Here is a 26,769-nt window from a genome sequence, read left to right as displayed (position 1 = left end):
CAGGGGGACAATCACTGCCCTGGTCCTGCTGCGCTCACTATGGCTGTTCTAGTCAGGATGCCATTGGCCTTCTTGGCCACCTGGGCACACTGCTGGATCATGTTCAGCCACTGTCAAACAGCACTCGCCAAATCCTTTTCCAACAGGCAGCTTTCCAGCCACTCTGCCCCAAGCCTGCAGCACTGCCCCAGGTTGTTGTGATCCAAGGGCAGGACCCAGAACTAGGTCTTAAGGAAACTCATACCACTGGCCCCAGCCCACTGATCCAGCCTGTCCTGATGCCTCTGCAAAACCGTCCTACCCTCCAGAAGATAAACATTCCTGCTCAAATTGGTGGTGCCTCTGAACTGGTTGAGGGTGCACTCGATTCCCTTGCCCAGATCACCAATTAGGATATTAAACAGGGGTCTGATACTGAGCCCTGGGGAACACTACTTGTGATTGTCTGCCAGTTGGATTTAACTCCATTCACACTATTCTTTGGGCTTGGCCTTCAAGTCACACACTCTTTCAAGGAGTGAAAAGTACACCCATTCAGGCCACGAGCAGGCAGTTTTTCCAGGAGAAAGCTGTGGGAAAGCATTTACTAAAGTCCAGGTAGACAATATCAGGGCCTTTCCTTCATCTGCTATGTGCATTTACTTACATGCTTTGGCCTAGGTTGCTGCAGTATATGGCATCTACTGCTCATCTTGGACATCTTTGAAAAGTACGAACTGCTCATCCTCAAATGAAGGTTCAGATTTTCTGTGCCCAATTTGGTGTATACAAGTCATCTTCAGGGAGTTATGTAAAGTTTGTCTACGATCTAAAGGAAAATGGCCCTTTGCTGAGGTTCAGTAGTGAGACTGCTGAACCATTACTGAAAATGTAGCTAACACTACAGACCAAACAAAACAACTTCAGGACAGGTGACGAAATGTCAATAGCATCATTCCACTTAGCCTGTCATACTCATAATAAAGTCTGTCCCTAGATGTTCATATAAAGCTGCAAAAACTAATTCAGCACCGTTTCAACTGCACTTGATAGCACTGGTCTGGAATGCTTAAATCATTGTAGCAACTCCTATTTTATCTTGGCCTGGTACAGGATAAAAACATCTGTGAGATGACTACAATGGATCCTTAACCACAGTTCCACAACTCTTCTAGTGTCTCCCCAGTGACCAATTCCTATAACTGCTCTTGCAATAATTTTTGCTTTGAGCTACAGCATATATATTCTCAGTGGAATATTCTGCTTTAGCAATGCACAGGATAATTTCTGGCAGTAGTTCTAATTTTCAAACACTCTTTAAATATTGTTATCATTTAACCAACACAAAGGTCCTTTTATTGACAAATATTTGTGGATACCTTTCATTTGCAGACTGCAACAGGCACCAAAGTGCCCAACTCCAGCTAGACATTCAAAATGCAGCATTACCAGCACTGGTTGGGAAGCCTGCTTAAAGCACTCATGCTTAACTGGAAGACTTCAACAAACACTAGTGATGCACTCTACTCTCAATAACTGAAATAAACTGCAGGAATTAGGACAGTTCAAGCTTCCATTTCAGTCAAAACCACTTCAACTTTTTAATAATGATGGAAGCTATGTTATAACATACACATGAATAGTTAAATAATTTGGAACACTACCTGAGTGAGATCTGCTGCCGACAGCCTTTGCCCTCTATAGCCCAAATTTCCTAACGCAAGTAGGGTCTTGAAAGTCCACTTTTCACACAGTTATTTGTCCAGACTCTTGGAATACAACCTAATTGGTGGCCAGAGATTCAAAATGTCATGCAAGAATTGCATTTTCGTTGAGCTTTGTTCATTTTGTATGTTATTTTCTTCATATTTTACTGTTCATTAAAAGTTGTTTTATTCAGTATTCACTCAAAACAGCTGATAACTGGGACAAAGATATAATTTCGTGGATGTGTTCTATGCAAGCTGAGCACTTAATTCCTTTCCCATTCAAAAGTTTCCATTTTTTTCTAGTATGAAATGAATGTGGTCTAAACTACTGATTTTTCTGCTATTTCATTACAACTCATTTTTCTGTTGTTTTCAACACGCTCTAGGCTGCAGTAGGCAGGTGACCAAATACCACTTAATTATTCAGTGTCAGGATGCTCATCCACTTTCTATTTGCTTTTGCCAACACAAAGAGAACCCAATCAGACTCTAAGTAATTCAAAGGAATTCCTGTTGAACAAGGTCTAGCATATGCATGTACACATACAAACACAAAGTCTACAAAAGCACTGGAAATTCCACTACAACATGCAGTTAAAAGTTTTCAACAACCACAACGTTATTCTACCAGCCTTGTAAGCATCAAGTCACAGAAGAGTTCAGTTTCAAAGTAAGTTACAAGAAGAGCAAGGCAAACAAGGACAACCATATCCTACTTTCCACCTGTTCTTGCTCTGTCTTTCGATGTGCATATAAAACCACCTATAAGATGATGTCCAGCTTTAAAAAAATAAGTATATACATATGTAATAAATATATACATATGTACGACCAAGATGACAAATCCATCAAAATATGATTTAAGGATTTCTAACAATCAGTAACACGAACAAAGGGGTCTTCTGAAATTAAACATTAAGTATCAACTTCCAGAATATAGTTTAATTACAATATGCAAGGAAATGGTTTTGTTATGCTTTGCAACTTTAATTAAAGAAAATTTATGGAGTCCTTAAATTAGTTTTAATGGATTGTAATTAATCCTACCTAAAATTGGGAAATATACTGCAGCAACCTACAATAAGTTAAGATGGTACTCTGTTTTTCCATAAAGTTTAACAAACGTTTAAAGAACTTCTCCTAATCCTGAAAGAGTGGAAAACCGCATCAAACCCTTCTTTATTCTGGAATATTTTCCTTGCTAACAGGATATAATTTTTGCCAATTAACAGAACATGAATTATTGGTTACTTTATGACACTATGGAAACTACTCTAAAAATTTAAATAAATCTACAAATCAGTCTAATTTTCTTTTTGTTTCAGGTCCTACAATAATCAGGGAAAAAAGGTTTGTGCACTTAGAATGTGGACCTACATGCACAACATTGTAGGAAAATACTATTCAGTCTGACATTTAACCTAGTACTCGAAACAACTAAAGATAAAGTAACGGTTTATATAAATTATATATTTTAAAATAAAAATATTCAAAGGCTGTAATTATGAGATTGAAAAAAAATCACAACTATAATAAGACAGTCTTCAACTTGATGACAACATACAATGACAATAGAAAAAAGCACTTCACTTACATTCATTTACAATGACACTACGTCAAGTGAATAGTTGTATTTCAAATTAGTTTCACTTTAACTCAACTGGAAGCATAAACTCTCATAGCTGTAGATAGTACAACCCTATCTTTGGATAATGTACATTTAAACACAAAATGTAGAAGAGTATTTATTTCGTGTGTCCGTCTTTGTGCTGTTGTCATCACCTGAGGCCACGGTAGGGAAATGTGATACTGCAAATTCGGGCATTATAAAACCTTTATTTAGATAATTTTTTTTTTTTGCTGTTAAAGAACACTGCAACTAAAATTCATTTAGGAAAATGTAGGTCTGTTGAATCTTATTTACACAGTGACTCATGAACTCTGTACAAATTTCCTGATTTGCAACTAGATTAGCAAGATAGTCATGTCTGTCAGAATAAAGTACTAATTTTGTCCCTAATTTCTGAACCTAAAATTATACTGTTACTCTTAAATTCAGAAAGCTTATGAAATAACTTTTTATGTAGATTATTATTGTTACATCTATATACAAAACATAAAAGAAAAAAGTCCTAAAGAACTGTTAAAGTAGATGTGGGGTTGTTTTCCAGTAGCCTGTTAAACTTCAGCTGTCTCACCTTCTAGTTATTATTGCAAATATAGAATTTCTAATACAAATTCCAAATATTTCTTAGGTAGTTAACATAGCTTCAGGGATACAAAAAAGTACACACAATGTGAACTGCCTGGAACATACAACAGGAATATTTTTTTCCTGAAGATTCAAAAGTAATATGAAACCCAGTGAAAAGCATGCTTCTGCTGTGATACATTCCCCCCAGAAGTCTTACAAAAATTATACTATTGAATAATGTAAACATAAGTGTCAGGTTGCATCTAGAGTAACAGACCACACATTATGGAAGAACTTACAAGAAAAGATTGCCAAATTTCTGATCTGCTACTGATTAGCAGAAGAATGTTATGCATTTGTTTCTAGCTGTAATCTAACCTTCATGCATATTCAAAAGCTAGAGTGTATATTGCATAGTAACAATAATCTTCCATGATGTTTCCTTACACAGTATCTTCAGTAATATGGGTCCTAACGAAGAAAATTTTAGGAAGCTGGTAAATTCTGTGTAATTTCACTACACAGAAAATACATGCACAGTTCAAAAAGAATAAACTTGTTATTAATTACAGCTCACACTGGTCCTTGACTGAAATATAAAAATAATAAGTCAGGTACTCATCATTTCACATTGCTTAACACTTTGAATGCCATATTTTGATCACATACTTATGTTTTACTGAAGTTACCCTTTTAAAAATGTATGAGAGACTGTTGCTTTGTAGTTCACATTTATATGGCTTTCCTAGAAGAACGCAGAATACCATACTGAATGCCTATTGTGCAGAAATAACCCTGAAGGCTGTATCATAGTGGTATTCAGTAGAAAACCCTTACCAATTTTTCATCAACTGTGATGAGTTGCGTGTCTCGAGTTTGGTCCTGCGCCAGCCGCCATGTGGAAGTGCTCAGTGACCTGCGGTGCAAGACTTGAAGTTAAAAAATGATTCATGCAATGAGAAAATAGAGGCAGACAAATCTTACATAAACAAGTTACTTTAACAATATCCGTCTTGTAAAAAAAATTGAAGAGGGAGAGATGAGGGCACAAAAATCCTTTTTCTCCCCAATTAGTTCTGTCTGCTGAGTTTTTGGCAGACTCCCACTTAGCAGTTCACAACAGGCTGCACTTTATGTCAGCCTACAGGCTCTCTGTCACAGAGAGACTGCCAGTGGCAAGGACTGTACTGCTCTATATGAATGTACAGTAGCTGGTTTGTCACGAACAGACAGAAAAACACAAGGTTGCTGCAAGCATTCTGGAACTCTGATCCTGAAAATGATGGCATCAGAAGAAAAAAACCTCTACATCTATTTGTAATGCTAACGGTTCAATTCTACACTTTAACAGCAGAACATTACCAATTAAAATAAAAAAAACAAAACCAAACCAAAACAAAAAATGACTAAACAAACCCTAAGTTGATATTGTAAACATGATTTTCTGGTTTTGAGTGGGCAAAACTCACAACTATTTTGCTTACTTTCTAAATCAGTTTGGGTCAGCTTATTCATGTCCAAGAACTACAATTAATCTTCGTGCATAATTGCTAAATCCGTAAAGTACACATGGAAACACAGAACTCAATTCCACATCACTGAATTAACAAGAAAAATTTTACCTTAACTTGCATTATATCACTAACATCAGGGTTCAGCCCTCTGAGTACAAATCATCTTTTGGTAAAATAATGCCACAGCAGGTGAACCAAGCCAAGCAGCCTAATTCTCTGAGCTAATCATAGAATACCAGGTTGGAAGGGGACCTCAAAGACCATCTGTTCCAACCTTTCTTGGCAAAATCACAGTCTAGACAAGATGGCCCAGGACCCTCTCCAGCTGAATCTTTGAATTGTCCAACACTGGGGAACCTACCACTTCCCTAGGGAGACTGTTCTAATGGTTGACTGACTTACTACATTGTGAAAAATTTTCCTCTCGTGTCTAACCAAAATCTCCCCAGGAGTAACTTGTATCATTAACTCCCTTTCCATATAACTCCCTGTAAAAAGGGAGCCTACACCTTCTGTTTAACCACCTTATAAATACTGGAACATGGTGATAAGGTCTCCCTTATGCCTTCTCTTCTCAAAACTAAACAAACCCACTTCTCTCAGCCTTTCCTCAGACAGAAGGATTCCTGGTCCTTTGGTCAGCTTTGTGGCCCTGCTCTGGATCTTCCCTATCTAGCGTCTCCATACAGTACTCCAGCTGTAGCCTGACAAGTGCTGAAAAGAGTGGGATAATAACTTCTTCATCTCTGGTGGTAATACCCTCATTGATGACACCCTGCAATCAGTTGCCTTTCTTTGCTGGGTAGCAACTGATCACTCACACTGAGTTTGTTTTCCTCCTGGACACCCAGGTCCCTTTCCCTAGAGTTGCTCCCCAGTCACGCAGAATCCAGACTATGCTGCATTCCTGGGTTAGGATTTCCCAGGTTGCAAGGACAACAACTTGCCCTTTTGGAAGTTCATAAGGATCTTGTTGGCCCACTCTTCCAGCCTGTCCAGGTCTTCCTGCAAGGCGAGTCCCCTTTACAAAGTGTCTACTTCCCCACGCAGTTGGGTATCTTCAGCAAACTTTATCAGGGTACACTTGATCCCACCATACAGATCACTTATGACGATATCAAACAGTGCTGGGCCCAGTACTGATCCCTGGGGACATCACTTTTGACAGGTTGCCAGCATGAAAATGCCATCACTCTCTGGGTCCTACCTGTCAACCAGTTCCCCACCCACTGCATGGACCACTTTAGACTGTAACACACCAGTTTTTCTGGGAGGAGGCTGTGAGAAACCATACCAACACCCTTGGAGAAATCTAAGTAGACAATAGTGTGCTTCATTTTTAATTAAGGTCATTTTAAACAAGTGAGAAACCAAAATGCAAGCAGTAAGTCATCTATGCAACACAAGAATCTTATAAAACTAAGCAACTGGAACAAAGTTCAGTAATACTGAATCTATACCTTTAATGCAGATTATACTCTATTAAATTACCTTCCATCTGCCAACAACTTCAAAAATTCTCCAAAGCACAAAGTTTACAGAATCACCCAAAGTTTATAGAATCTGACACAGACAGACATATCTATTACTATTTAGAGTGACAAAATCTGTCTGGAAGATTAGTTTGTTTGAACAACCAGAAGTTTTCGAGTGTAAGGAAGGAAAACAATAAACATCAAAGGTAACTACTCCATTACCTCAAAAACCTCTGTACCAAAGAGCTTCTGGCTCAACAGAGCTACTATTTCTTAATTTGTGCAAGTAAAATAATACAGCATAAAAACAGAATAGAAAGATACCAGAGTTCTAGGATAAAAGCCTAATTCTTACGAAATAACACACCAAGAGAGAAGTTGTCCTAAGAGTAATGTTCTGAACAGCATTACACTTGTGTTCCAGTCCTAAGTAGCTGAAGACACAAAATGTCCAACCTTAAATAAGGCAAAAAAAATTGTAACAGGAAAATCAGTTTCTTCCCCACTTCAGTAGCTTTAGTATCAAAGTAGTATTCTGCAGGTATTCTGGACCTGGAAGTGATACAGTGTTCACTACACTACTTAATATATGTCAAAAGAAGGACACTGGATTATGCAATTTAATTAATCCCTTCTGTAAAGAAAAGTAATCTAAACTATGAATCAAGAAGTTCTCTGACCCTTGCTCTGTGAAGAGGTCTGATCAATATGTAAAGATTTGGGTACCCAAGGATTGTAATAAGGCTGACAATAATCATACTTTTTCTTGCAATATAAGTTCAATTTGGAACAAAATTCAATCTGAATATGGCTGAGTGGGGGTTGGTTGTTTTTTTTTTAAATTGGAAAAGCATGGATCAGCTTTCAGAAGTATAAATGCCATTCCCTACCAAAATTACTAATAATACTCAGTATTATGCCATTTGACATCGTGTACCTTTATAGTTAATAGGGAAGAGCAGAGTAAAACCCCCACGAGATTAAAGGTGGGCAGAAGTTCTTTCTGAGATGCCTCCACACTTTATACAGGAGGAGCTGACTTTTTTGCACAAGTTGTCTCTGTCAACTGGGGTAATTTGCATGGCATACCACCTTGCAGCTCCCCATGATGTTTTAGCTCTTCTTCAAAAGCATATGGACAGATTACTAACCTAAGTCATCTTCTACTCCTCTTCATCACTTTTCAAAGCCATTTCTCTTGACTACATGGTTCTGGAACATGCCCAATTGTTGCCAGAATTTGAAACCTTATACATTTCTTACATGTATTGCCTTCTGTCCATCCCTGGATTGCAGCGAGTTGGAAGGAACGTACTTTCTTTCAGAACTTCCTAACTGAAAAGTGATTGAAAACTGGCTTTTGGACTAGACCAGGAAAGTGAATCTTAAGTCAATGAAGGAGAGACCCCCATGTGAAAATACATTCAATACCAGTTTTGCTTTGAAGATAACAGGCTGATGATTCTTCCATTTGTTGCATCTCGCACAGGAAAGTAATCTGGAGCTTGGAAAATACCAGCAGCTCTGAAATACCATGTTAACTGAAATACTACTATTTGAAAGTCACTAGAAAGTGTTGCCTGATTCCCAGAATGTTTAATTTTCAACAGTCTTCATTTCAAGTTTGTCCCTAATGTCAAACACTTAAATGAAGGGAGAAGCAGGGAACTGACCTCTTTCACACAATCCTCTCTTCTCAAATTCCCACAATGGCAAGTATCATTTCATTGCTCAAGTTTCCCCTCAGAAATTGTACAACACCTATTCTACCTTCAAATTACATGAATATGCAATCTAAATCAATAAAGTACAACTAAATTTAAACCTTTTACTATTTTATTATTTAATTATGCTAATTTTTAAAGTTCACTTAAACTGTAATGTTGTATGACAAAATTTTGTCTTTACCATGAATCTGATCAGTTCAGCATGAACTCTACTTTTATACATGCAACGAAACCATATACTTTAATATTTCTGTGTTTGAATGTTAGAAATTTTAAAAAGGTTAAAGAAACTTTCTTCCACAGTGCACAGTTCTCTACAGCAGCATAAAAGAACTGAATATTGCATCTAGAATGAGTTACAGCTACCATTTGTTATTTTGGAGTCTCACAATAAATTTGAATGTCTTTTATGCATAGAGAAGACAGGAATAGAAATTTGGCAAAGGCTGCATTACCCAGTCTTCTTATTAAATACTTGTAAACTCTTACATCAGCTCAGTAACACGGAATGAATTAATGAGGACTACTAGTGAAAATGTGTATTTGTAGAGTTCAAAATTTTCTATAGGTATCATGTGTCCTGGAAAAACAAATGGCTGTGATCACCTAACCACGTCTTCCACAAGAAAAGTATACTCCCACCATCATCTGCTGTTCCAGCGAAGTCACAAAGGGGTTCCACATCTCTGCTATACAAATGAACAGGTTCTGAGAGAAGCCATTCGTAGTTCTCTGGCTCTGCAAGAGAACTACAATATCCATACCAGTATCAGGTCTCTCAACCATCTTTTCCCACTGTGGGATAAGGACATAGAGTTCCTTGTTGCAGGAAACCTACTTAGGTCTCCTCTTTCCTTCTTACACTAGAGGCCCCAGCTCTGCTGATGCTATTATCCAGTTCTGTAGAACAGGAGAAACCAAACAGTAAAAAAAATGGACAGCGGATGTCTTTTGTAATAAAGGATATTAAGACATCTGAGTAGAACATATAACGTGGTAGTTCTAGGTATCTGTATTCAACCTCTAAAATTCAACAAATTCAAACATCTTAAATATCTGCTAAATAACCCATGCTTAACCCCTACATGGTAAGAAGCTGCCATATAACACAGTATAAATTTCCCTTCCATGGAGAGCAATGCTGTGATCGGAATGTTACACAACACCCACATGTGAAAACTGGTATTTACCTGATATAACTCAGGTAGCTGGGACTTGATCCACTGCACAAAAACATCTCCTTAACCTCTTTATGCAACACATCTGACTGTTTGATCTATTAGCACCCCCTTTTGGTCAACTGTTGGAGATATGTTAAACCAGGTATCACAAAACAGGTGATCAGATCACAACATACAGGTGAAACAAAGTCTTGAAGGAAACCTCATGTGCCACATGAAAGATCAAGATAGTCATTAAAAAGTCTAAATGGTGTTTTAAGTATCCTGATACTGAATGACCAGGGCACCAGGTTCATAATTTCTATGAAACCAGCCTTTTTTTAACATTATCACATTTATAAGGAATAATGTAAGCTCCACAATGTATAGCCACTATAAAACCATTAAGTTCTAGACAAAAAGAAATAGAAACTACCAGCTCAACTTCCACAGCCTCCACCTTAGTCATACACTGTGATTAAAACCAAATCAGTATGGAGTTCTTGCACACAAAACAAAGGCATTAATGACTGCCTGTTATACAATGTAGAATATAGTACATATATAGAATATAGATCACAGTATTCAGCCCCAATATAATATATTTTTATAAAAACAGCTTGTATAGTAGAATTTGTGAGAGATGAATTCAAACACAATGGGATAACACTCCTTGGTATTAAATTCACTATCGTAATTCAAGTGATAATGACTTAACAGAGTCCACAGTATTTTACTCTTACCCAAATTCATTTACTAGTCTTATTACATCCCAGCAGAAGCAAAATATGGAATATAATGCCAAATACTGCCTGTGAAGACCATGTAGTTCTTTTTTGTAGTAGGAACCGCATGAGTAACTTTTGTAGTTGGAGAAAAAATAAGTTCCTCATTAATAAATACTTTCATACTACTGGCTAATCATACTTCTTCCTTTGCCTATAAAATGTTAAATTATAAGCATAGTAAATTATATTTCTGAATGGATAAAAGCAATACCATTTAAGCTAAACTACTGAAATTTCTGTATTAAGTGGTAAAAATGACCAAAATGGAAATACAAACATATAAACACTGCTTCTACTTGCTAAAAAGTTCATATGAAATATATTTTTTTTCCTTTTTCTCAGGTATGTATTTGAAAAACAGGGCAACAACTGACTACGCTTTTCTGTTAGGCACATCTTCTGAAAAGAAACAATGGTTATATAAATATACTGAATAAACACAAAAATAAGCATTTGACTTGTGGTTTGGAACTTACAGAGTGCATCTTCAAAGCTAAATGTTAAGCTCATCTGCCTTTATAAACATTAAACTACAGGCCTGTCAGTCTCACTTTAGTGCCTGGTAAAACTACAGAGAAGATTATTCTGAGAGTTATTGAAAAACACCTGAAAGGCAACATAGCCATCAGTCACAGCCACCACGTCTTCATGAGGGAACAGTCCTGCTTCTCAATTTCCTTCTATGGAACGTAACTATAGTTAACCAGTTGATTAAGAGAAGCCAGCTGATGTAATCTTTTTGCATCTCAGTAAAACTTTTGATACTCTCTCTGACAGGATCCTTCTGGACAAAATGTCCAACATACAGCTGGATAAACACATCATGTGGTGGGTAAGCAACTGGCTTGTGGATCAGGCACGGAAGGTAACAGTGAATGGGGTGACATCAGACTGGTGACCTGTTACTAGTGCAGTTCCACAGGGTTCCATCTTGGGCCTAGTGCTCTTCAACATCTTACTAAATGACTTGGATGCAGGACTGGATACTAAGCAAGTCTGACAATGATACTAAACTGGGAGCAGCTGCTGACTCCCTCAAAGACAGAGAGGCTGCACCAAGAGATCCTGACAAACAGAGAGATGGGCAATCACCAACCAAATGAAGTTTCACAAGGGCAAGTGCTGGATTCTGCACCTGGAAGGGGCAACCCTGGATGGGCAAACAGACTGAGGAAGGAGAGGCTGGAGAGTAGCACTGCAGAAAGGAAACTGGGGATCCTGGTCAATGAATATGAGTCAGCAGTGCCCTGGCAACAAGGAGAGCCAACCATGTCTGAGGGGACATCAGTGAAAGCATCTCCAGCCGGTCGAGGAAGGGGACTGTCCCGCTCTGCTCTTCACTGGGGTAGCCTCATCTTGAATATTGTGTGAGTTTTGGGCACCACAGTATAAAAGACATTAAGCTATTAGAGAGTGTCCAAGGGAGGGCAATGAGGATGATGAAGGGTCTGGAGGGGAAGCTGTATGAGGAGCAGCTGATTCAATCTGGAGGAGACTGAGGGCCGACCTCATTGCAGTCAACAACTTCCTCGGGAGAGGAAGAGGGGGGGTGGGTAGACACTGATCTCTTCTCCCTGGTGACCAGTGACAGGACCCAAGGGAATGGCCTCAAGTTGTGTCAGGGGAGGTTTAGACCACCCAGACCGGAACAAGCTCCCCAGGGAAGTGGTCACAGCACTAAGCCTGACAGAGTTCAAAAAGTGTTTGGACAATGCTCTCAGGCACATGGTGCAATTCTTAGGGTTGTCCAGTGCAGGGCCAGGAGCTGTATTCAGTTATCCTTGTGGGTCCAAGCCAGGATATCCTAGGATTCTTTGAAATTAGTTAAATTTTCAACTAGTAAATCCTTCATTATGTAGCAAACAATCAAATTTTAGTTATTTTAGATTCTACTTCAATTATCCCACAGTTGGGAAAATGCTACTGACCTATCAAACAGGGTATCAGCTGACTCACTGCACAACACAAAGATAGACATGTTCCTTCCAGAACTACCCCAGCACCAGAACACTGTAGCCATTTCAGGACTCCAGTTAAGCTCCCAGGACACAAGTCAGCTTTGTTAAGACATGACTTGATTTGCCCACCATCAGTTTTCCTCATTTAACCAGTTTTCTTGCAGTCAAGTAATAAGAAAGGTTAGGTTAGTAACAAGAGCGCACTATCCACAACTCAGATAGGGCCCATTTGAGCAGCCAGTCAACTGAGCAGACACCACTGAGCACACAACAAAGACGAGCCCTTCAGAAGGCTCCACATCAGGCAGACAGTAGACAAAGGCAGGCTTAACCTACTCCTGCAGAGTTATACAGGTGTCTCCACCATGCTTTTGAGTATAAGCATACACACAATGAAAACAGCTTGAGCTGAGGAACAGTTCATGCAAAAACTCACAGAGCTAGCTTGGGTTAAAGTCAGCACAGTGGCAAGTGACAGCTGCACATCCTGAAACAGTTCTGTGCAAGTCCCTAGCTAATATTAAAGCATTTCTCAATGTGCTTGGACACAAACTGAGTCATTATTTACAACTAAACATCTGGAAAAAGTCATGCCAGTGCTCCTAGACTCTCATATGCACATGACCCCAAGTATGCCAGTGGTCTCTGACAGATAACAGCAAACAGACTGGAAATGCTTTTGAGAGAGGAGTTTAAAATGTTAAGAATAAAATAACCCCAAATTATTTAAGTGGGTTTTTTGTAGAAATCATAAAACTCATTATGAAAGGTGATCTGATATACTACTTTTACAGCAATAGAATACATAATTTCTAAGCCATCCAACTGCTCTCAGGTGACAGGAGCTCTCAACTACTGCCATTTGTACAGTTGCTGATAAATCATTTCATTATATGCTACTCTCCTAAATAGAAGACCTAATTTTAGGAATTAACTTCAGATCACAACCTGAGAGCAGCAGGCTCCCGAGAACCAGAAGCCTCTTACAGGCAAGTCAGTTGGAAGACAAATAATGCTAGAAATGTTGCACAGCCCATATTTTTTTTTTTAATTTTACATTCTCTAGTTAAAAAGAAGAGAAAAAAATTATAAAAGGAATAAAGATAAAATACACAGGTGACACATTTGCTCTGTTTGTGCTTTCTAAATGTCAAACTCCCCACACATACACATTCAGGCATCCATATAACTTGACAAAACTAAAAAATGTGCTCTTTATAAAAAGAACAACAAAAGTCAAAGGGTTTAATTTCAAAACTGTGAGGAATGAAACTAATGTTCCACAACCCACCTCTGTCTTAGTTTGTGCATTTTGAAAAAGAGCCTTTGAATCATGTAAAATTAACAAAAAAAAGGGAGTAAAGATTCCTCTGTGTTTGCCAACTGATTTCTGGCATAGCATGGTCCTCCTGTATTTCCTCCCTGTACTTTCTTACTGATTTAGCCTTTTCATTTGACTGCACTTCCAAGCTTAATTAATTCTTATTCTAATACTACAAGGTCTGTAAAATATGGCATATATAAAAAGGTAACTTCTTTCTTATTTAATGCTTTCAAACATTTGAGCTGTAAACTACAGCACAAAAAAGAATCATGTAAAGTGTTTCTGGGAAACTACATCTTGGTTTATAAGGGTTCACAAAAGTCAAATAAACTATTTGGCTAGTAGGTTGCAGCTGTTGGGCAGCTACGACAAACTGTTTTTATGAAATATATATTAATTTATGATAGTAGTACAAGCCACTTAGAGACAGACAAATATTCACAAATGGAATGCGACATACAGAGGGTCACTTTTCAGAACTGTATGCTCTTGCCAGTTGTTCTGGATGAGAATGAGAAAATGTAGCTAATATTATTGTGTATGATTTTATTTGGCACTTGATTTGTGAACTTTGCCTCATCTCAGCCACCTTACTCTTCCTTTCCTTTCTGACATCAGCTTTTGTCCTCAATTCCCCTTTGAACTATTGTCATTCCGCAGTTATCATGTACCTTAGCTACTCTCCATTATGCCACACACCTTAATCACATCACTTGACCTGTCTGTCCACATCGTTCTTTTGCTGACATATTTCCAACTTCCTTTTCACACACCCGAGGGAAACAACCCCCATGATATTTCAATACATTTTTGACTACAGAGTTCCATGCAGAATATAATTTGAGTTTTCAAACGCTGTAATATTAACAGTCTGAAGACAAACTCTCTCAGATCACACACCACAATCCTAAAGGCACTAACTGGTGTTAATGGCCATGAGCAGCCTCACGCAGGACCTCATACAGCACCTCTGTGATCCCATCTGTGGCCCTCGAGTTCCATTCAAAAGCTCAGCTCTGGGTCTTCAGCCCTTGCCTAAGTGATAGCATTAGCACAGCCACCTCCAGGCCTGGCTCTGGCTCTTATCCTCCTTAGTAAGGGCACCGTCCTTGCTGTGGTCACCTTCAGCTCCCAGCTTGCCTTACCTGCAGGAGCAGGCAACCCTTGCTGCTCCCTGACACCTTGCTATATTAATTCCTATCAAATACAGATTTTTTTTCCCAGTGTATACAATATTGCAAGGTCCACTTGTTTTTCAGCCTCATTACTGTGCAACCTTTAAGCAAAGGACTTAATTTCTATGTAGTCTCTCTATAATGACTAATTTTAAATCTTTGTTTTAAAAACATACTAACTACACAGGTTGTGGTGGGTGCCAGTGTGGTTAAATATCTTCTACAATATACATCTGTTTTGAGATGAAAACAAGTAGTTGGCTGAAATGTAAGCAACCCATGTAAGTGTTTCCAACAGAAGTTTTAACAACAGTTATCACACCAACACTTTAAATTCTACTCTACATACAAGTGCAAGCTACAATGGCATTTACATGGCACCAGCTAAAAAAGAAAAAAGTCTGCATCTGCAGCCTTAAGACAACAATTTTTTAAATTTTTGAAGGACAAATTATTTTGTGTTACAAGAGTAATATAATGAAACCATCAAGTTCCATAAATTAAGTCTACTTTCAAAGAAACTTGAGTGCCCTGTTTTTCAATAATTATATGACTTTTCTTTCCATTTACCATTATTTTTTAATGTAAACACATCTTACCATCATTTTTGAGAACTCACCTTTGAGAATTAAAATAACCTCATTAGCTATACTATTTGTGTGCTCCCTTGTACTCTCACTTATACACTGATCCTCTCCTCCATTAGTACTATTCTGCTTTTCTTTTCATACTCTTACTATCTAAGCACCTGTTAGCTCTCTGAAAGGATACTACTAGTCTTAATATTACTCACCCTTTCCTAAAGTGGAATAAACCCTTAAGGCAACACTGGTGTTTCAAATGAAAACCTTATTCTTGAATTCCAGTTCAGACAACACCAATCAGATTATTTATCTCTCTCTGGTAGGCACAAACACCGACATATGACAAAACATCACTGCTGCAGAATTTTCCTTCCTGTAACTTACACAGCACACACAAATACTTCCCGAGTAGGTGACAGAACAATCAGAGCTACTGCATGAAGAGCTTTCTCGGCTTTTTCCTTTGAAGCTACTGAAAGATATAGAAAAAAATGAAACATTAAACAGCCATCCTCTGCAGCAAAACTTTAGTCTGGAATTCAATACAAATAGCATTGCTCACATTTAGTAGAAGATTACTTCAATAGACTTATTACAAATGACATTATCAGAAGTATTCACATATAGAATATAAATTCACAAAAAGCAGGTCTTCAAATATCTTATAAAAATACATGAAATCTGATTTTAAAAAAAATGAATAGGACCCATTTATGAAATCTTTCATGTTAATACTCCAGAAATAAGCAGCTGCAAGAATTGTTTGCCCACACACATTCTGAAGCTGCCTACAGTCTGTCTTACTGAGTCAAAAGTTAATTTACTTTTTCAACATCACCCATGGGTCAAGGGAAGATTCACACAGACACTACTGCAGCTAGAAAGTGGTAAAATGGTACATAAACACACTGTTACACTGCTAGGAGAGAACAACAACACTTTGAAAGTCAGACAGAAATAATGCCATTAATTTCTCAGGAAATATGGAAATATTGTAAAGAAGGTAATGTTAACAGTTCAGCTTGCCTCTTGCTAGCTTAGCAGCATCTTTTATGAGAAATAATAAAGGATTTGATCTTAAGACAGTTTGAAGGTATACTTTTTAACACACTCAGAATCAAATGCTTACAAAATAATTTTAAAAGCTTATCTAAACCCAGTGTATCATCATGAGGACAAAAACATGGGTAAAACATATGAAATGTTAAGCTCCTAAGGATTATACAAATTTACTGAAATTATTAGAATAAAAGAAGATTTTTTTCTTAAAAATTATCTGGGAGCAGGTTCATGCTTCCCTGCTACTAGACAAGCCTCTCAGCACTTCAGTCTCTTAAAACAGTAATTTTCATAAAATACAGATAGTAACAATGCTAATTGAGTCATAATGTTCAAACCTACACTAAGGCAAAATCAAGGTAATTTTTAAAATCCAGACAATAGTATTTTTTCACTATGAATTAAACCTGATGAACCGTATATATTAAACCTCCATCACTAAAGCAAATTTTACTATTTTGCTACCACGGATTTGAAATTCTATCAACAGCTGGCATTTGAATTCCCCTTCCCCACATATCCACTTGACATTTCACAATCTTACTATTAATTTATTTATTTGACAAAAAATGTGTTTCAACTCACTGTAAGAAGTTCTGCAAGTATTTCTCAAACTTCAAGATTTTAAATATCTGACATTAGGAAAAAGCAACATGAAAGCCTTTTCCATAAAGAATGTTTAGTGGACTGTTTTGAAAACAGAGTATAATTTTCAAACGCAGTATCAGAATCTATTTTAAATAGTTTAGTCCCTGAAGGAAAGTATTATGTCCTTCTGTTTTAGGATACTAGTGGCAACAAACTTCACCACAACCCTCCAAAGCTTTTTAGGGGTTTTGTTTTCTGTTTTGGTGCAGTTTTGGGGTTTTATTTGTATCTCCACTCCCCTTCAAATCTTCAAAGAAGAACAAAGACTATTAGGTTCTCAAATCAGTATATTTTTGAAAAAAATTGTTATCACATGTAATAATGCCTTTTAAAAGTATGCGAAACTTTAGGTAAGCAACTTACAGTTCTGAGCCCACAATGACCAGTTCCCACAGAGCTGGTCAGATGTTTTAGTGGAGAAGCCAGCCCATTGTTTATTCAGTAGTTATCTTTCAACAGAAATATACCTTAAACATCTGTCTGTCTCTGTTAAACCTTCACTTGCTGAAGAGACTGTAATTCCTCCCTCTTTGGGTTTCTAATCCCAGAAGTGAAGGAACTGAATGTAATTAAAATAAGGCACTCTAAGTTATATGTCCAGTAACTAACAGCAATTTAAGAAGCTTTATCAGGAACATTTTCCTGTCATGATGCCTGCTCCACTTACTTCTCTATAATTACATTAGAAAAATGGCCATCTCCAGAAAAATGCATCTCTTCCTTGCTCCCATTTTCAATCTTTGGCTGTCCCATCCTTTTTCCTTTCTGCCCCTTTTACTTGCACAACTTTCTACCTGTCCTCTTCAACTCAAGAGATCAATACTGAAGTACTTCAACTTTCACAAACATTACAGGAATCCCATACACCTTTAAGAACTAGAATGATCTTGATCTGAGCTCACTACTAAACTACATGATACATGCTATTTCACTTTTTCATTGTGACAGAATTCACATTGACAGCAACATCCTATTGCTCCCATGTTTCATTACATCCAACATTCCTGTTACTCCGTGGGGGCCTTCCAAAGCTTGCTCTTTCCATTTCAAAGGAATCAAGGAGCACTCCTATGCCTTACTTCCTATAATGCCAAACAGAGAAGGCAAAAGCAGCAAATCCAAGACACCATTCTAGTTCACCAGAGTCACTCTGACATTCTAATAAGGGTGAATATCCATGAACAACACAAAAGCCCAGAATAAGACATAAGAATATGTTGTCCTATTCCAACTATTCAAGTCATGGTGGATTAGCAACTTTTAAGATCCTACATAAAGGACTGCAAGAAGGCTCAAATCATCCTACTTGTCAGAAATATCCTCTTTTCTCCCCCAAAGTATGAAAAATTGATAGGGAAAGAGGGCCTTTATTCATAAGAGCCAGACATCAGGTTGTCATCAAAGGACCTGTGACTGCAACAGGTAACCAACTGATCCTGCTTTCAGCCACTGTGAACATGTAAGATTTAGCTCCTAGAGCCTCTCTTTACTACAAAAAAATTTTTGAACAGTGTGGACAGAGTCAAAGGGAAAGGATTTTAAATGAATTAAACACTTAGACATACAAAATACCTACTCCCAAACCACTGCTTGAGGGCTTCTACAAGATCAGACAAACACTCATTGCTGCCTGCAGCTTTGTTTTTCAAATTGATGCTCATTAAGTGTACAAACTGCAGTGGATTTCATCTTTTTCTCTGCTTGTCTACGTCCATTTGTCTCTCCACATCTTTCACCTTGAGCCTACTCCAACTCTCCATGCCAACACAATTTCATGTCTAAAAACACCCTGGAATTTCATTCCAGATTTCAGTTTACAGTTGTGCTATTGTGTTGTAAGATAGTGTGATTCACTGTAGCTTCTCTGATATGTATTAAAAACAAAACAGATATTCAAAATAAAATGGTAACATTCCAGCAAAATATGTATTTTAAAAGGTATTTTTCCTCTGTGAATAACCAAAGTGAAACTATCTATAAACACCACTTATACACAAAAGCAAGACTGCAAAAAACTTCCTCATCTGGTGCTATCTTCAAATTTTTTTCCAGGCACTTTATGCAGATGATATTTATCACTTGAAATTATTTTTTAACAAAGTTAAATTCTACAGAACTATGGTTTTTATTAATGAAAACTGAAACTTCTGATGTGTCTGAATCTGGCAACACCACACACACTCTCATATATTGTGTGGAGTAATGTAAGTAGGAGACACGCATTACAGGTAGATGAAATAATAAGTAGTACAACAAGTGCAACACACTACTTATTCCAAACTTGACAAAAATCTCACACCGCTTAGCACTAACACTCGCCAAATTGTGCTTCTATTAACCAGGTTCAGTGAGAGGTTTGTTCATCTTCATACAGGTCTCTGTATTATACAGATCAAGCTCTGAGAAGTCTACTAAGCCCTGTTTTAACGCATGCCTTGATAAGGACATGCAACAAAAACCTCAACATTATTTGAGGAAAGGAAAAAAAAAACCAAACCGAATGATAATACAAAAGAGGAAGTTGGTTATCTTGCAGTGTTTTTTCTTCAAACATTAATAAACACTGTCTCTACTTTTCTGGAAAGGACAAGATAAAAAAATTTAAATTTTTTCCATGTTTTATAAGTATTTTTGTTCCTTTTTTTTTTACTGCAGGGGTAGCTTGCTTAAATAAACAGTAACTGAAAACTGAGACTTATATGGCATTCCAGGTTTTCTCAGTTTCTTGAGCTCAGCTTCTTGAGTATGAATTGAATAACAGGCTTTGTAGTACACAAGTGTCCATAATTACTTGCTTTCATAACCTCAGGTATCCATTTATGATGACATTTGCCATTATACTCAGTCTTTAAACAGATTTACAAGAAGAAGGTAACACATTTTAGAGAACCATCTGAAAAGTGACACAAAAAATCCATTATCGTGAAATGTAGAGAGCACATGGCCAGGTATTACACCTGTACACACAAAATACTTTGTATTTAATTTGTAGAGTAAGATTCAATTGTGTGAGGTTGGGACATGTGAAACACTAAAAATTGGAAATGGGACTTAAAAACTGCCAAACTTTGAGGCATCTATTTGTACACTGAAATTTGTCTAGATTTATGATAAAATACGAGGGATTACATGCTCTTTAAGAAAGGTTATGGTACATAATAAAGGAAAACAAACCCAACAGTGGCTCTCAAGAAGCGATACAAAGTACAAAAGCAAGAGATGTGCTTTGTCCCATGCACTTCCATCCAATTTTATTACCTCACCGTGAGTACAGGAAGACATCTTAAATTTATAATGTAGAGCCCTAAATCCTTTTCTGTAGTTATGTACATTGATTCTCACTCCCAAGAAGGGAGACTACAGAGGCTGGTTAAGAATTCTTTTCATACAAAACAGTAAATGAGAAGAGGAAAGATGTAAGTTTCATACCTACTTATCATGAAAATAATTACTTTACAAAAATTATGCAATGACTGACAGCCTCAACCATTCCATCACAGTGTCAAAAATACCTTACTTTGAAATGTCTTTTTCTCGTTCCACAAAAAACTTTATTCTCCTCTTCCAACAAGCAATGACTGCAAAGCTGTGTAAAACTTTAAGTAAGAGAAACTCATAATGTTCTTCCCTCCTGCTTCTCCAAGAAACTGATTTATGATAAGGCCACTCTCCTATGCAGTGTGAAGCATAAGTTCTAGTGTCCCTCAGGCCTGGATTATCTTCAACATTCCTCTTGCTGAAAGCACTAAGGGACGCTAATTATTTTACTCCCTCTGTGGTAGGGAAGGAACCTAAGGAACCGTTTCAAAAAAGAAATCCCTACTTAAGAGTTCCTACCTCACATTCCCATGGTGTTCATACCCAACCCTGCTACACCCTACTATTTTTTCTGAAATAACTACTTCAATCACAGAGTGGTAAAACTTTAAAACAACCAAACAAACGGAATTATTTTTAACCTGAATCACTTGACTGACCCAATTTACCACATGGCACAGGCAACAGTTCTGTCAAAACCACAGTGGAGTAAAAGATGAGCAGACACAAGAAGTCAAACATGAACAGTACGTTCCTGCATTAGCACAGAGAATTCCAAAATTCATATTCACAGATTCCAAAGCATATTCAGGAGACTGAGAACTAACTTTCAGTGCCATAAAACAGGTGCCATTTAAAGAGAGAGGAGGTAGAAGGAATCAATGGGACAATGAGAGCACAAAAATGTGAAAAAATAATATGGCTATAATTCTTCTTTCTCTATGTGTGCATATAGCTTTCTTTGTGTTTATATATACACACACAGGTATGTATAAAGATGCCCACAGATTTTACAAAAAATTACTGAAACAAACTTTTATGTGTTTATATGTAGAGACCTGAGTAGCACTGAAAAACAAACCCTCCAAATCACAATAATGGCACTAAAACACATTATTTCTCGCTACCAGAAGGGAGTCTTACAGAAGCCTAAGTCCTGTAAGGTGCACAGCAGGAAACATATGCATGCATTTTCGACTGCAGGTTAGGTCATCTACTGGGCTTTTAACACACATCTCTGCATTAAAGAAATAAACCACAATGAGCTACAAAAAAATTATACAGCTATTTCCAGCATTACTTTTAGGAGATCAGTGAAGAAGCAGTTATGCTCCCCCATAAAAAGGTAACGTATTTGGGGGACGCGGTGAAGAGAAAAGACTGCAGGGTACAAAACAGGACAGTGGGGTGCAAATCTCGGGGAAGGGCTGCTGTAAAGGGGAGGCTCCTGGGCAGTGAAGCTGTGTCACCAGCCCTCGACCTCCAGGCGCCGCAAGGACACTGGGCGGGCGGTCACCGCGAGCCGGGCGGCAAGGACAGGCAAGGTCACTCAAGGGCAGACACGGACACGCAGGGCCAGACACGGACAGACACGGAGGAAGGCTCTGCCCCCCGCCCGCCCGGCCGCCCCCCGCCCGCGGCCTGGCCTTGCGCAGCCCCTCCGGCTGGCGCGGCCGCGGCGCAGCCCCAGGCCGGGGACGGGCTCCTCGAGCCCCCCCGGGCACCGGAGCGCCGCAGAGCTCCCGCGCAGGCGGCGGGGCGGCGGTGGTGCCGTTACCTGGGCGGCGGCGGGCGGGCCGCGGCCGCCCCGCGCCGGGCGAGGAGGCGCCTCAGGGCCGCTGACATTGAGAGAGACGCCGCCATGACGCTGAGCGCAGCCACTGCGAGACGGCGGCGCCGCAGGGACAAACCTCCTCCGCCCCGGCAGGAAACGCGAAGGCCGAGGCGTAAAGAGCGGTGGGAGGAGCAGGCAGGGAAGGGGACGGGATGAGGGACAGGGAGAGGTGGAGGGAGACCTGCGCGGAGGCAGGAAGGACAGGGGCTGCTGGTACGGAGGGCTGGCCTCGTACCCGGGAGGAGCCGTTGACGTGTTTGAGGCGCAGATCCCCCTTTTACTCAGCCACGCGTTTGTGTCAGAAACATTTTATGCTAGCTTTGGTTTGAAACCATCTTCTTTATGGGTACACACTGAAAGTGGGGAAATTTAGGTTAGATGATAGGAAGAAAGTCTTTCCTGTGAGCATGGTGACACACTGGAACAGGTTGCCCAGGGAAGTTGTGGATGCCCCAACCCTGGTGATGTTCAAGGCCAGGTTCCATAAAGCCTAGAGCAACCTGGTCTAATGGGAGGTGTCCCTGCCCATGGTAGGGAGGTTGGGACTAAACGATCTTTAGGATCCATTCCAACCTAATAACTAGTTCTGTTGTACTGTGATTCTCAATGGCAGAGGACAAGCCCGACGGCAGACAGGTGTCTGGGCTGGCTGGTGACCCCTGGGCACGGGTGTCCCCAGCGCCTGGAGACCTCCCGCCTGGGCACAGGATATGAGGGGGGCAGGTATTCCTGACCCTGTTCTTTCCCATTATTTTTTACAGACAAAATGGTGCACTCTGTAGAAAGACACGGAAGCATTGGTACATCGTCTTGCACCTGCTTTAAACATACTTCTTAGTCTCTAACATACAGTGGTGCTTTTAGGAGCTCTGTTCTGTTTTGAAAACAATTCCAGCCTTATTCCCTACATTCAAGCAAGGAAGGCTGGCAAGACCCCATGTCTCTTGGAGTTGTATTTTTAATACATTAACCATGAACAGAAAGTAAATAACAGCACTTATGCCCTGAAAAAATTACAGTGATGTGTACATTGTTGAAGAAGAGAGGTTACTATAAAACAAGAGGCAGGTATGACTATGTTCTGTGCCAAAAGCTCAAATGAAGTTTCCAAAAACACAGGTGTTAGTTACAGTAGGATCTGCAACATTGTGAAGTACTGAAAAGGTTTTGGTTCTGGGGATGAAAAAAGATGGTATCCTCAAAATTTTTCTAATTCTTTTTAATTTAAAAATCTGATGACATTTTGGAAAAAAAAAAAAAAAGCTTAGAGTTTCAGCTTCAATTTCACTGAAAAACTGAAAAGATATTTAGAAGTTTGTTAAAGAAAGGAAAAAAGTGGTGTCATTCCTACTGGAGGAAAACCCTGTTGGTTTTGACTAACTGTTTATGTGTTCCTCCAGGAGAAGCCAGTCTTGTGCTCAGTTTTGACAGAACGGTTTGACAGGGTCAGATACAAAATTCTGCACAAGCAAGTAAATTCAGTATTTTCATGCCCTAAATAAAGAAAGATGGAAAAATAGTTCTAATGGAATGCTAAACAAACTTTCAGCAAATGTCTTCGACAGTATCAAATCAACAGAGCATTGGTTTCCAATGAGAACAAAAAAGCAACAGCCTTGTATTATATAATTCTAGTGAAATGCCAGACCTAGACCCATTATTTCATATCTTTTTATTAGGCAACTGCAAGTCATCCTACTCAAACTTTCCACTCTAAAATGTGTAATTTTCTACGCTTTCTTCCCACTGAATATTTCTGAATTGTGGGAAAATGAAAGTGTATACTTGCTTTTCCCTTTCAAAACAACAACAATGCTGCAGAAAAAGAAGGAAAGTGAAAAATCTGTCTGGGCAGCATAATACAGAGAACCAATAATGACAGTGATTTATAAATTTGGTGAGTTTTACAGACAGGACTATTTAAAATTAATTTTTCAATCATTAGTGAATATGTTCAAAGTCAGATGTAGTAAGACAGACAACAGGAGTAATCTTGTAGCAACGATGAATTGAAACAGTTTACATGAGATTGGGGTGTCTTTTGTTAACTGTATGTGGCAAAATGCCCCCAACTTTTGAACTTATCTGTTTTGCCCAGAGAGTTTGAGAGAAACAGTTGAAAAACTGTTTCCCAAAGTTTTCTGTGATTTCTTTTTTCCAGCTCTTATTGATTATCAGATGCATGTTATCTGACACCAGAACTTCAGTCACATGCCGATAAGACATAGTGAGAATATCTGAATGGAATTCATTACTTTTTCTCTCTCATCTAAAATCTTCGTCCAGTGCATGAGTGATGACAGTATTCACACCACCTCATCTAATCCAAACTTTTCTCTTTTGTGGTGCTTTGGCTAGGAGAAATGTTCTGTCACTTCTGGAAGCAGAGGAACATTTTATAGCTGTTCATAGGCACCAGTGGTTTGGTGAAGCCATTGCCCTTGAGTGCTCCATTGTAAAGAAAGGTAAATTGTCTGTGTTTTTCTACTTTGTATCAACTGGCAGATTATCGTATCTCAGCTGAATATCTTTTGTGTAGATCCATCTTTGTATCTGTGTCTTCCACTGTCAGAGATGGTGTCAGTGGTTTGGGCTGCACATGAAGGCTCCTGTGCTTCACATGACCCAGTTCTTTGAACTTCTGCTCTCCCTGCTACCTCTTCTCTGCGCGGGGGAAGCACAGAGGTAGCCCATGGCAGCAGAAATTTGAAGATGCCACCTTATTAACTGAATCTGTCAAAGGAGGGTGCCAAATTCAGGATTTGCCTTTGGCAGCAGAGACAGGATGGTCCTGTGCTAGATCAGGGCTTATGGGCTCGAATATGTGCATAAGTGAATGTGCTGCTAATTGCTAGCACAGTCCCTGGAACCGTTTTGACCCTGTCCAATTAGCACCATCCCAAACAATGTCTGAGCACAGTCTGGGAACAAGCGTGGCCCTGAGACTGTTCCTAATAAGCCGTGTGGATGAGGCCATTCTGGGTTTTAGGTTGTTTTTTTGGAGTAGGGGAGAAGAGGAGAAAGAGTTTAGCTCCATGGATGTGAGCGGTGCCACGTAAGCTGAGCTGCATCAGGGGTACAAAGGGATCCTTAGACTGTTTGTTTGCTAATTTAAAAATAACCATAGCATTTGTTGATGAAGTATTATTGTATAGTAGTCACAAAATCATGAGAGACTATTACAAGACAAGTAACCATAGCTCTCCAGAGACAGCATTTGTGACAATTCCAAGCACACAGTTTACCGTGAAATTAATATGCACCAACAGTCCCTTGCAGTCTGGTGCCTGAGAAAGGGAGAGACATGAATTTTTCTGTCTCCCACTGCTTCCCCGAGTTTATAAGAAGACCTGTAAAATAATCCTGCATAGGCTGAATGTATACTATTTTATCTGATTGGCTTAAATTTGTGCAAAAGCATTCACCCATATAACACAACACCTTTTTTAATCATCATGTCTTAAAGGGTTAAGCTAATGAATTTGTGTGCACAGCAGTTTTAGAAAATGAAGTGTTAAATGCCGTGTTCCCCAAAATAATTCAATGCATTGATTTTTGAGGTGACTGCAGAAGTATCATTCTAAGTCAATACTTTCACAAAGGCTTAAACTTTTCATTCATAATTCTGGCTGCAAACTGATCTTCTGTCACTGATATACTGTGAAACACTGTCCCTCAAGACTGAAATAGTTCATGTGCCAACACTTATTGTGCTGTACAGTATGCTCACAGTTCCTATTGTCTCACTCTATGAGAAAGTTTATTAGCTTAACTATGCAGAGTTAGAGTCATTGTCTTTCTTCAGATATGTGAGAACTGGAGAAGAAAAATTAACCTTTTACTTTTTCCTGCAGGACTGAAGTTGCACAGCTTTACTCCATGCCCAAGCAAATCAATTCTGGTAGAAATAAATTCATAGTCTCAAATAAACTGCAGTTAGCAGTGAAAAGCAGAACTCTGGAGCTATTCCTTAATGTATTGTTGCTTTGAATTAGTTTGTTTTCTTCTGGGTGGCATAGAGGAACTATGTAGGAAACAATAGCATCACTCTCAATGATCTCAACAGTCTAATGCTGTGAAGAACTGGTAGAAAAAGGATACAACATACAAGAGAGCTGATTAAACTGACTATAGCTGCATGTAATTCCCAGTTCCATTTTGCTTGTTGGTTGCATTGATTTTACATACAGAACCTATAATTTCAGTATTGAATATCTCTCAGGTTCTGACTGTTCAGACATCTAAGCATGACAGCTTAACATACACTAATTCACATTAATTAACTCTCTTAGGACTAAAATTCATTTTTTAAAATACTATGTT

The 26,769-nt window shown here is 38.7% G+C and overlaps 1 protein-coding gene across 1 annotated transcript in view; it reads right to left on the bottom strand.

The window, feature by feature from the left end:
- The window catches only part of NDUFS4 (NADH:ubiquinone oxidoreductase subunit S4), a 44,767-nt gene extending 22,223 nt beyond the window's left edge, over nucleotides 1-22,544 (bottom strand). Inside the window, exons 1-2 of the mRNA XM_050328589.1 lie at nucleotides 22,390-22,544; nucleotides 4,720-4,798 (exon numbers count right to left, since the gene is read on the bottom strand). Coding sequence (XP_050184546.1) covers nucleotides 4,720-4,798; nucleotides 22,390-22,475 — 165 coding nt within the window. The 5' untranslated portion in view covers nucleotides 22,476-22,544. The remainder of the gene's footprint in view (nucleotides 1-4,719; nucleotides 4,799-22,389) is intronic.
- Between the last annotated feature and the right edge of the window lie 4,225 nt (nucleotides 22,545-26,769).

The sequence above is a fragment of the Myiozetetes cayanensis genome, unplaced genomic scaffold, assembly GCF_022539395.1.
Source record: "Myiozetetes cayanensis isolate MyiCay16 unplaced genomic scaffold, myiCay2020 scf4, whole genome shotgun sequence".
Classification (NCBI taxonomy): domain Eukaryota; kingdom Metazoa; phylum Chordata; class Aves; order Passeriformes; family Tyrannidae; genus Myiozetetes; species Myiozetetes cayanensis.
Note: the sequence above shows the minus strand (reverse complement) of the source record. Positions and strands in the feature narration are given on the sequence as shown.